The sequence below is a fragment of the Myxocyprinus asiaticus genome, chromosome 25 (assembly GCF_019703515.2).
Source record: "Myxocyprinus asiaticus isolate MX2 ecotype Aquarium Trade chromosome 25, UBuf_Myxa_2, whole genome shotgun sequence".
In the NCBI taxonomy this organism is placed as follows: domain Eukaryota; kingdom Metazoa; phylum Chordata; class Actinopteri; order Cypriniformes; family Catostomidae; genus Myxocyprinus; species Myxocyprinus asiaticus.
The window spans coordinates 41,148,598-41,160,863 of NC_059368.1; the positions used below are offsets into that span (position 1 = coordinate 41,148,598).

A 12,266-nucleotide genomic window follows, 5' to 3' on the forward strand; every position below is an offset into this window, starting at 1 on the left:
GTATGCAGGGTCCCTGCTGTTACTCATCTCTAATTCATTTGTTACATGATATGTCTTTGATTAAATTTCTGTCGTGCAACAGGTCATGCACTCCCAGCGCCTAAGCGAGGTTCCTCTGAAGGCTTCTTGATGCAGCAGGAATGAACTACCATGGCGATGTTTTTCAGAATAATGACAGAAAATCAAAACACTTGCCTCAAACTCACTGGCAGAAAGGCAGCGGGATCCTCACAACATGGCGCGTAAACAAAATGATGTCAGTTACCCAAAATTCAACACGGTATGACCACGTTCTCTATTAAAATTCTGAGGGAATGTTGTCATCTGGCTCAAAAAAATGTATTACTTCCTTAAACCCGTCTCACTCGACAAAACTTAAAGGAAGCATACTGTATCTCTCGAGATCATTTTTGCTGTCAGGTGAGTTGTCTTCTCGGCTTGCTTGGGGGTACATCTGCACCTACCTGTAGTGATGAATGCAGTTATGGACAGCTGTCTTTTCTCATTCGATTGGTCAATACTGACGGTTCAGTGTTTGAAATTGATATGATTTCTCATTGTGGTGGTGCTATTATTACACCTGACAAAGCTTGCACACCACACGTTGATCATTTTGATCAAAGTAATTCCAAACTTTGCTGCACCTGGATGCAGAGATACCATTCATCAAATGTGATCAACTTATGTCCACAGCGCCACCCAATGCATTCAGTTATAACTGCAAGTTTTAGTTTGGGTGTTCAGGATTTAACATGCATTTCACTGTATTTACCACCAGCAAAGCAAAGTTTGGCAAAATTCGAGTAGTATTTTTACTTTTCGACTAATTATTGCAGAATGAATACTAGAGTATTGGACTACTCGCGCACATCCCTAATTGTTTATTGCTTGGTGTTGTAATTTTTATATTTGTATTTGAGTTACTTTGCATTTGTTGTTGAAAACCAATAAACAGTTATTATAAAAAAAAAAAAAAATACATTCCTTGTAGTAGCTTAGTATTGTGTAACGTTTGAAGGAAGTATGAAAGCAGGATCTAGGTGCAGCGTGATGTTTAATAAGAAACAAATCATAGTACAAAAACAAGGTAAACACTGGAACAAGGCAAAACTAGGAAATAAAACAAATGTTACATCCATGATATGAATAGGTACATGAAATGGAGAAAACACAACAACTGACAAAGACTGAACAGAAATCAGGGCATTATATACACAAGGACTAAGGAGGGAATGGAACACAGGTGAGAACAACTGGGAACAGCTGACAGAGATCAGGGCAGTGCATTTTGGGAAGTGTAGTCCAGGGAAAACAGAAGACAGAGGATAAACACAAGGCAACACAACAGTGAATCATGACAGTACTGCCCCATACTTTAACTGAATAGGGACTACTATATATTTATTTTTTTCACACTCTTATACTGTTGTTCTGTCACTCAGAGATCATAATGATGAGTGCTGTTTCAATGTTCCTACTAAATCTGGGTTTATGAATCTTGTATCTTGGTTTAGGTCCTCACTGCTACTGCTACCAAATGTCCAGCACACTGGCTCAGGGTGTCATTGGAGCTCAGCTAAGAATAAGATAGTTGACATGCACAGTAGCATGCATATGATTTTTGGCTGTAAGGCATTTGAAGTTTTGACTGAGAAGAAGCCACAAAGCAAAGCTTATGTTTGCTTTAAGATGACGATGTCCAAATTATCTTATTCCTGTCACAATACAGTGAGGAGAACCCAAACGCAGACAGCCAAAACTCTTAAACGATTCTTAACTAAATGTGTTTGTCTTTGTGTCATCTTGGACTTACACTGACACCAAGCGGCTTCATTTAAAATCATTAGTTTCAGATGCCATTGTAGAAATTTTGTATTCACAGTCAACCATGATTACTGTAATCAATGAGTGAAAGTGTCAGATAACAGGATAGTAACTGAGATTAAGCAAGTAGTATTTGGCTGGTCATGTGATTCTAACATGGCAGCCCCCATGTGCAGACCCTCTCAGTGTAGAATAAAACAGCTTTTATAAGGTTACTGATATTACTGAAGTCTTCATTTTAATGCAAGTGGTCATGATTTCCTATATATACTGCAAAATTACAATTCATGTCTTCAGGAGTTAATCTTTTTAATGAAGAAAATATTACTGAGTGCACCTTTAAAAGGAAAATAATTACCACCAAAAACTGGGCAAAAAACCCCAAAAACAAAACAAAACAAAAACACAAAGGTGCCTAGACTAACACCAACAAAAAACAAGAAATCAAAACAACCAATGAGAGGGCAAAACCAAAAGAAACAAAACAGTCCAAACTACTGATAAAAGAAAACACTAGACAAAAGCAGCCCAACGGGAAACCATGGAGGAGCTAGGGGTGGCCACCATGGACCGAAGCCTGGCCACCCCATTGGCCTCCCCACTCGCAATTGCTGCTTTGGTCATTTTTGTCTTGGGCACAATTTAGTTTTTTAGAGGTGGAACAGTACAGCTGTACACTGTACAACCGCAACACACAGGAGACTTAACATGTGTGCACACCAAGGTTGTGTCACCTCTCCCTCCCGGGTATCACTGTATCCACTCCCATTCGTTGTTTTATCCATGTTTGTATTGTAGCCTACTAGTCAATTTAAGAGGTGAAACTCGTGATATGGCTGATAAGAGTTCAATGTAAGACTTTATTATTTTTACATTATGTAGAGCCCAGTGTTAACCTCGTCAATGAAATCACTGACGAAAACGTTCGTTGACGAAGGTTTTTTTTTTTTTTATTTCATCAACGATAACCAAGATGAGATGAAAAAGGCTCATCATGGTGACAGCATACTGTTGACGAAAATGTCTATAAAAATTATACTGCAAAATATTAACAATGCAAGATATACAGAAGAAGAAACATCTTGAGAATATGTATATAGAAGATATTAGATATGGATCCATCTAATCCATGAATCCAGTATGTTGGGGATTTCTCCGCTTGAGCTGCGTGAGTTGAATGCGCTAACACTGGCAAAATGAACCGCTTCAAAACCTCATTCAAACGCATCCTATTTATACACGAGATTCATCAATACATCCACAACATTTACAGGTGCATCTCAAATTAGAATGTCGTGGAAAAGTTCATTTATTTCAGTAATTCAACTCAAATTGTGAAACTTGTGTGTTAAATAAATTCAATGCACACAGACTGAAGTAGTCTAAGTCTTTGGTTCTTTTAATTGTGATGATTTTGGCTCACATTTAACAAAAACCCACCAATTCACCATCTCAAAAAGTTAGAATACATCATAAAAAAAAAACATTTTTAGTGAATTGTTGGCCTTCTGGAAAGTATGTTAATTTACTGTATATGTACTCAATACTTGGTAGGGGCTCCTTTTGCTTTAATTACTGCCTCAATTCAGCGTGGCATGGAGGTGATCAGTTTGTGGCACTGCTGAGGTGGTATGGAAGCCCAGGTTTCTTTGACAGTGGCCTTCAGCTCATCTGCATTTTTTGCTCTCTTGTTTCTCATTTTCCTCTTGACAATACCCCATATATTCTCTATGGGGTTCAGGTCTGGTGAGTTTGCTGGCCAGTCAAGCACACCAACACCATGGTCATTTAACCAACTTTTGGTGCTTTTGGCAGTGTGGGCAGGTGCCAAATCCTGCTGGAAAATGAAATCAGCATCTTTAAAAAGCTGGTCAGCAGAAGGAAACATGAAGTGCTCCAAAATGTCTTGGTAAACAGGTGCAGTGACATTGGTTTTCAAAAAACACAATGGACCAACACCAGCAGATGACATTGCACCCCAAATCATCACAGACTGTGTAAACTTAACACTGGACTTCAAGCAACTTGGGCTATGAGCTTCTCCACCCTTCCTCCAGACTCTAGGACCTTGGTTTCCAAATGAAATACAAAACTTGCTCTCATCTGAAGAGAGGACTTTGGACCACTGGGCAACAGTCCAGTTCTTCTCCTTAGCCCAGGTAAGATGCCTCTGACGTTGTCTGTGGTTCAGGAGTGGCTTAACAAGAGGAATACAACAACTGTAGCCAAATTCCTTGACACGTCTGTGTGTGGTGGCTCTTAATGCCTTGACCCAAGTTTCAGTCCATTCCTTGTGAAGTTCACCCAAATTCTTGAATCGATTTTGCTCAACAATCCTCATAAGGCTGCGGTTCTTTCGGTTGGTTGTGCATCTTTTTCTTCCACACTTTTTCCTTCCACTCAACTTTCTGTTAACATGCTTGGATACAGCACTCTGTGAACAGCCAGCTTCTTTGGCAATGAATGTTTGTGGCTTACCCTCCTTGTGAAGGGTGTCAATGATTGTCTTCTGGACATCTGTCAGATCAGCAGTCTTCCCCATGATGGTGTAGCTTAGTGAACCAAACTGAGAGACCATTTTGAAGGCTCAGGAAACCTTTGCAGGTGTTTTGAGTTGATTAGCTGATTGGCATGTCACCATATTCTAATTTTTTGAGATAGTGAATTAGTGGGTTTTTGTTAAATGTGAGCCAAAATCATCACAATTAAAAGAACCAAAGACTTAAACTACTTCAGTCTGTGTGCATTGAATTTATTTAATACACGAGTTTCACAATTTGAGTTGAATTACTGAAATAAATGAACTTTTCCACGACATTCTAATTTATTGAGATGCACCTGTATGTCATACCCCTATCGGACCTCCAAGCCACCACTTTCGTCCACTCTACCTCTGCATTCTAATCCTTTCATTAGATTCACCTGCCACTCATTTCACTGCAATCAAGGACTCTGTTTTAATCTCCAATGTTCTTTCCGTCATTGTCTAGTCTCATTGCTTGTCATATAGATCTGCACCACTATTGTTCATCCTTCGTTTGCTCCACTTCAGTTTACTGAGCTTGGTGTTGTTATTTTGCTATTAAACATCTTGCTTTTTGAGTTCAAACCACCTCTGTATTCGTCTTCCTCATGACAATTTATGGAACATCTTAAATATGCATAGTGAAGCGAAAGAACAGGTGAACTGAACTAAACGATGTGCACGTCAGAATATGCGTAATTTCCATTGCGTAACTTGCGACGTGAATGCGTGTAGCGTGTTTATGGAAACCGCGTAATGTAATATTTCTCAGAAAATTTAGAAGTTTCTAAAGCATGAATAATTCAGAATGCAGGCTAACTTCTAAAAAGTATCTAATACTCTTTAAAGTCTCTTATTTCAGGATTTCCAGTTTTCACAAGGACTGTATGTAGCCTACATTTATACTGTATGTTTATAATTTTATTTTATTTATGTATATATAAGTATTTATTGATTAAAGTTTGGTCTTACAGTTTGACACTTTTTGTCCATTTTGCAATTCAAGTAAAATATATATATTTTTTACTAAAATGGTCATTTTTGTCAGTAAACTGATTAAAATGAATGAATATGATATGACAAAGTACTGACAATTTTTAAAGGACATTTTCGTCAAAAGACTAAAATGAAAAACTTTGAAAAATTAACACTGGTACAGCCTCAGTTGATAATGCAAGTGAAACTGTAATAACACTGTAAACATAAAATGAGCAATAATTATAGGGATAAAATATACTTTATTAAACATGAAAATATGCTTAAATATGCAATATAAAAATTATAAGTCAATTAAAGAAGTCATACATATTAGTAAACATGCACAATAACTTCCCCGACAATGAAGATACATCGTGATCGGTAAACGCACGCATAACGGTAGATTCGTAAAAGCATTACAACCCTACCAGACAACATACTGTATCCAAGCATTATAGCAGGTAAACAACTTCATCAAACGGATAACAAATAAACATCTATCCAGCCTGCCGCGATGCTGTTATGAACTGTGTGAGTGTGACTGAACTGAACAGCATCCTCAGCCAGAACACGCGACAGCCGGTTCTTCTTTCCTGTGTTTACGGACATGTAATACGAAATGACGCAAGGAAGAAAGACATAAGCCAACAAGTTCGCACCACATCCGACCCGACAGCTCAAAATACAAATAATTTGTATAGGCTTACCGAAGTGAATCGGAGTAAGGTAAGGACATTGTTTTGAACACTGATTGATTATGTGCTTAATCAGTAATGGTAATTTGTTCATTTTAACCAAAAAAATCTTACGTAGTGCAGCTTTAAGTTTGGAGTCATGAAAACGTATTTTAGTTTGAGTTTTTGTAATTTGGGTGGCGATGGATGGTGTTTGAGGATACTGGGAATGTTGGGTAGGGTTTGAGAATGTTTTGAATTTTGGGTGGTATTTGAGAATGTTTGAAATGTTGGATGATGTTGGAAAATGTTGGAAATTTGGGGGTGGTTTTTAAGAATGTTTGGAATGTTGTGACATGTTTGAGAATGTTTGGTGATGTTTTAGGGTGTTTTAGAGTGTTTGAAATGTTGGGTGGTGTTTGAGGGTGTTGGGAATGTTGGGTTGTGTGTGAGAATGTTGGGAATGTGGGGTGGCATTTGAGAATGTTGTTTGAGGATGTTGGGTATTTCGGGTGTATTTGGGAATGAGGGGCGGTGTTTAAGGATGTTGGGAATGTTGGGTTGTGAGAATTTTGGGTGGTGTTTTAGTTTAGTTTAATTTAATTTATTTATAAAGCACGATTTAACACAACAACAGTCATCCAATGTGCTGTACAAAGGTGAAAAAACAATTAGTAAAACAAATATAAAATTTTAAATACACATATAACATGCATGTTTTAGGATGTTGGGATTGTTGGGTGGTGTTTAAGGATGCTGGGTTATGTTAGGTTGGTGAAGATTCTAGATGGTGTTGGGTGGTATGTTAAGATTTTGGGATTGTTGGGTGGTGTTTGAAAATGATAGGTAATGTTAGGTTGGTGGGAATTCTTGGTAATGCTGGGTGGTATAGACCATCTCAAGGACTATTCTTTGGTTTAAGGAAGTGATGTCTTTTTCCCTTTAACATTTCCTGCTAGTTTTCTAATTCATTTAAAACAACAGTCGGAGGTGCTTCATTCATAGCGACAGTAGTACAGAAGCTAGCACAGAAGAAAGAGACAAAAAAAGTATTTTTATAATTAAAAAAAAAGAAATCCTTACCTTGTCCTTAGGTCACGCAGACAGCTTCAATGAATAGCTTCATTGATTATAATAGGAGCGATCCAATATTCCCGATCTTTCCGCTGAGAAAATAATTGTGAGCATCTAAACTACGATACAACTTCTTCGCCTCTCTCGCATAGACGCTCAGTATCAACAACATGTCTGGATAAGTCACTTCAGATAAACGTTTGATGTTCTTTGAAAAAATGTTAACTCAGAGCCTTATTTAAAGGATTAAACAAAACAAACAAAACCCCCGAAACAAAACATGCACATGTATGTTTGAGTCCACTTGTCAATGTTTCTATTTTGTATATGTCTAATTTAATCATTTATTTTTCATTAAAAATTATATTATCAGCATAACAGCTGATGAAAACACACTGCGTGATAACGAGGAAGGATTACATCAAGATGTTGATTGGAATGCAGGTGCGAAATTTAATATAAATTAAAATAGTCTACTCTCTTGCCGTTGCTGGCATGGCAGTGATTATTCCTCCGCATGCCAATGCTGGCACGTGTGCCATAGGTTGCCGACCCCTGTGTACTGTTTGGTACTGTTTGAGGATATTAGTAATGTCAGATATGTTGTGCATGACTTTCTTCTGCAGAACACAAACTAAGATTTTTAGAAGAATCTCTCAGCTCTGTACAGTAGGTCCATACAATGCAAATGAATAGTGGTCATGTCTTTAAAGCTCCAAAAAGCAGATCAAGTCAGCATAAACATAATCCATAAGACTACAGTGGTTTAATCAATGTCTTCTGAAGGGATCCAGTTGGTTTTGGGTGAGAACAGACCACAATATAACTCCTTTTTCACTGCACATCTTGCCATTGCAGTCTCTAGGCACGGTCATGATTTCAAGCTCGACTACACTTCCTAGTGCTTGACAAATGCACAGAGCGCTAGATGGCGCTAAATGAAACGTAATCAATATGTACAGTGAAAAAGGAGTTACATTTTGGTCTGTTCTCACCCAAAACCAACTGGATCACTAGAAGACATTGATTTAACCACTGGAGTTTGATGGATTATGTTTATGCTGACTTGGTCTGCTTTTTGGAGCTTCAAAGGCCTGGCCACCATTCACTTGCACTGTATGGACCTACGGAGCTAAGAGACTCTTCTACAAATCTTAGTTTGTGTTCTGCAGAAAAAAGTCATGCACATCTTAGATGGCATGAGGGTGAGTAAAATTTAAGAGAATTTTCAATATTGGGTGAACTAACCCTTTAAGGTTGTTGGGATTTTTTTTCTGTTTTATGTAACATTAATCTTATTAATAGATTTAGCTACATTAAATACAATCGCTCACAGCTCTATAAATCAATAAATATTACTTTTTTGAAAGATTTTAAAGCATGCTAAGCAAATACGTTTAGTGACTTATATTTATGTGTCTTTGTGTGTGCAGTGTCAGCTGTCCCAGGCGTTGAATGGAGTGTCTGACAAAGCTAAAGAAGCCAAGGAGTTCCTGGTGCAACTGAAAAACTTGCTTCAGCAGATACAGGTACATAATACATCAAATAAGACCATCTGAAGAAGAATAATCACATATTATGAAATTAATAATTAATGATGTTAGAACTGTCAAAATGATGAACTGTCAAAAAAAAAAAAAAAAAAAAAAACATAAAATATTAAATATTTACAAAAGTTTATAAAAGTTTGGCAGTTTTTAATCTCTCCATACCTATAATAAGCATCATTATGTTTTCAACACTTGAAAATGAATTGAAAGCTATAAACCACCTTCACATCAATTTTCAGACATTTTATAATCGATTGATGTAGAAATTAACCATCAATTAATTATGTTAATACCGCAAAACACACGTGGAGGACTCCAAATAATATGTGCATGTAGCCTACTGTTTAAATATAATTTAAATTAAAACACTTTAGAAATTCAAGTATTAGCATTTTTGTCTTAAATTATTCATAGTTTGTGTATTTTAATAAATTTAGGCTATATTTAGAATTACTATTAATAATAACTTGTATTCACCTTATGCGCAAGAGAAAATTTTGTCTCAGAACTTCCGTTCTAGCGGTTCTATATAGATATCTATGGTGTTGTCAAAGTGTAATTAGCTAGCAAAATGTATTTACAGGTTGTCAAAAGCTATCATGAGTATTTTAAAGTGTTCAGGGGATGTCATAACAACAGAAAGTAAAGCGGAGAGATTTTAAAACAAGAGTACTTCATTCATAAATACACAAGATCCTACCTTCAGCTGTGGACATACAAATGTTCTTCTTTGCTCATGAAACTCCAAGACCCAACACTAATTTATAAAAAAAAGTCTCTGTAAGACACCTCTGACCATCTTATGTCATTCACCCATGGTGTTATTGTTAAGGTAAGCAAATTTGTTTTAGTGTTAAACTGGGACGGGGGAGGGGTAACACTATATTTACACATACACATGTGAAAGTGTATGTTTTATTTTATATTCAGTTTACAACAATTTTAAATCACATTTAAGCCTCTAAAAATTGTAGGGTGACAAATTAAGTTTAAAAAGTAGAATTGTAATTTTCTTTAATGTTGAACTTGCGTGTGTAAAAATATGAGCTGTCACTGTTGGAAATTTAATATCAACTACACATTTTAACAAATGATTAACAAGTGGAAACCTAAAAACTTACGCAGAATTACACGTATAACAATTAAACGCTTGTATTGTGAAAAAGTGCAGTGTGTCAGCTGTCCGAATGTGATCTGCCAGGTCCAATATACCTCTGCGGGTGTCGGAAAAAACAAACATTTAGAGTGACAGAAAAACACCTCACTAGCATTTTCACGTAGTAGAGGGGTGGTGTAGACTCACACCATCAACTCTTGGTGAAAAATACTTTCTGTACTCCCACACGTAATCCATCTTATTAGCTTCAAAACAAACAGGAAGTTAAATGACATAATTCGGAAGAGCGGAATGTGGAAAAGGGGCAGGGCAAAGTGAATAAAAGATACTTATTTGAGTTCATTTAAACTTCATGTTGTGGATTGTGGGATATTTTGGACCTTTGGACTTATTTTTTGTATGAAATTAAATCAAATCATAACACGATGCTTAAGCACAGTACATAACATACCGCTTCTCTGGTGATGATGAAATGTTAGGTGAACGCACCTTTGTGCTCTCCCGGGGATCACTGACGTAATTGTAGGTTGGGATGAAACACTGGTGGATCAACAGTGGTTTCTGTCATGTTGTACTTTAACACAGTATTACGGTGTATGCAGAAAACCTACTGTTCATCTATAGGGAAATGAGTGTGTTTTTCTTCTGTGTTGCAGACAAGATGTGACACACAGTGTACAAGCAGCATTGCACTTTCTAGCGGTTGACTGTATAGACAGTCTTTTCAATGTCTGCTGGCATGATTACTGAAAGCATTTGTTCTAAAATTGATTAATCGACGATCAATATGCTTAAACGGTCAAATTATTCACGACAATTAATCGATTAATCATTATCATCCCTAGTAAGTGCTAAAAATAATAACATAATCAAAAGAGCTGTACTTGCAGCACTTGAATATTAGCATCTCCTTTTTGACTTGCAAGTGTGTCTAATTAAAGATGAAAATGAAGGTCTCGTTAAAAATTAAGTGGGGTAATTATAGAGTTCAACATGTGTCCCACAAAAATGCCATATTTCAGATGTTAACATAGATTTAGCATGTTTTGAGGTTGTATATCAAAAGATTTGTTAATCATGTGTATGTGCAGCGGTTCTCTAGAGAAATTAAATGTGAATGTTTAACTGATACAGGCTACAAGTTTACTGTCTCAGAACAATGAAATCAATAACATTTTTGCATATGAACCATACATGAGTATGATTGTCATAAGGTGTCATTTGAATTCTGCCTCGAAACCACTGGATTATGAGCTCTGAGCTATTTTTACTCAAGTGAAGAGTTTAATGCCTTTTCATACTGCCCAGCACAGAGAGACAGACAGACAGACAGACAGAGAGAGGTTTTTTAAACTACTGTGAGGGATGTGCACACACAGACACACAAGTTCTGCAGTTAGGCTGTAGTGTGGTTTCAAGACTGACCTCTTATTTTAAAACAGATGGGGCTGCACTGACTAGTCAGTTTAGTTCTGCCACAGTGGGTCTGTGTCAACTCATCGTGGCTCTCAATTTTGGATGGTACAATGTAGTGATGTCAAAAGTACCAGTACTTTTGTACCAAGTCGATACTAAAATAAAATAAATAGGTCATGATACCAGTGTTTCTACAGTACCGGTAGTACCAATGAGATCACACTGGTCTACTTTGCAAACTGTTTATCCAGAGAACTGAAAAGCTTGATGCCTCAAATTGAAGAAATTACAACAAAAATCCTAACTCTATAGTAAAATGTAATAGTCACTGTAGTAATATTAATAATAATACAAAATAATGATGAATAAAGAAAAATAAGAATAAGAATAAAAATTAAGCAATATATCACAAGCAAGAGGGCTGTTTTACTGAATAAAAGTTTGTTAAAAATGCAATATGTTGAAAAGTAACTGTTCTTTTTTCACTTGTTAAAAGTTTTAAGAATTAATTTGATTAGACACCATTTTGATGATGAAATTAAATCAAACTTTAAAACACAGAATTCTTTAAAAAAAAAGGAAAAAATATTTTGGGAAAAAATAAAACAGATTTCAGTAAGGTCCTACTTAAAAACTCTTAAGCAATGCATACTTAATTGAGAAACACTTGAAGGAAACACGCATTTATTTTAATTTATTATTTACAAATGTATTTTTAAATAAAACTTTAAATAGGCTAAAGAAGTGTGTTCAATAGCACATTACCATATCGAAATTGGTATCGAGAACCGTTAAATTTCACTGGTATCTGTACCAACTACTGAAATTTTGGTATCGTGACAACACTAGTACTAAGTATTTTGTTCTGTAACTTTACTTACTTTAAATACATTTTCCACATATCAGGACCAGGTTGCAAGAAACCCCTTAAGTTAAAAAAACCCTTGTAACTGTAAGTCTGTTGTCACTTAGTGTTCCGTTTCAAGAAGGGGACGCTGCATCAGAAGTTGATGCTATGGGAGAACCTTTCAGGGGTCGGGACTTTGAAACCCTTGATAGGGAACGTCTTGGTTACTTATGTAAACTTGGTTCTATCAGGAAGACTCGCA

The 12,266-nt window shown here is 36.4% G+C and overlaps 1 protein-coding gene across 5 annotated transcripts in view; it reads left to right on the plus strand.

Annotated features, from left to right (window-relative positions):
• The window catches only part of LOC127415801 (E3 ubiquitin-protein ligase TRIM9), a 260,197-nt gene that overhangs the window by 37,324 nt on the left and 210,607 nt on the right, over positions 1-12,266 (plus strand). For all 5 annotated transcript variants that reach the window (XM_051654752.1, XM_051654751.1, XM_051654753.1 and 2 more), the window contains exon 2: positions 8,508-8,603. In XM_051654752.1, the coding sequence (XP_051510712.1) occupies positions 8,508-8,603 (96 nt within the window). The remainder of the gene's footprint in view (positions 1-8,507; positions 8,604-12,266) is intronic.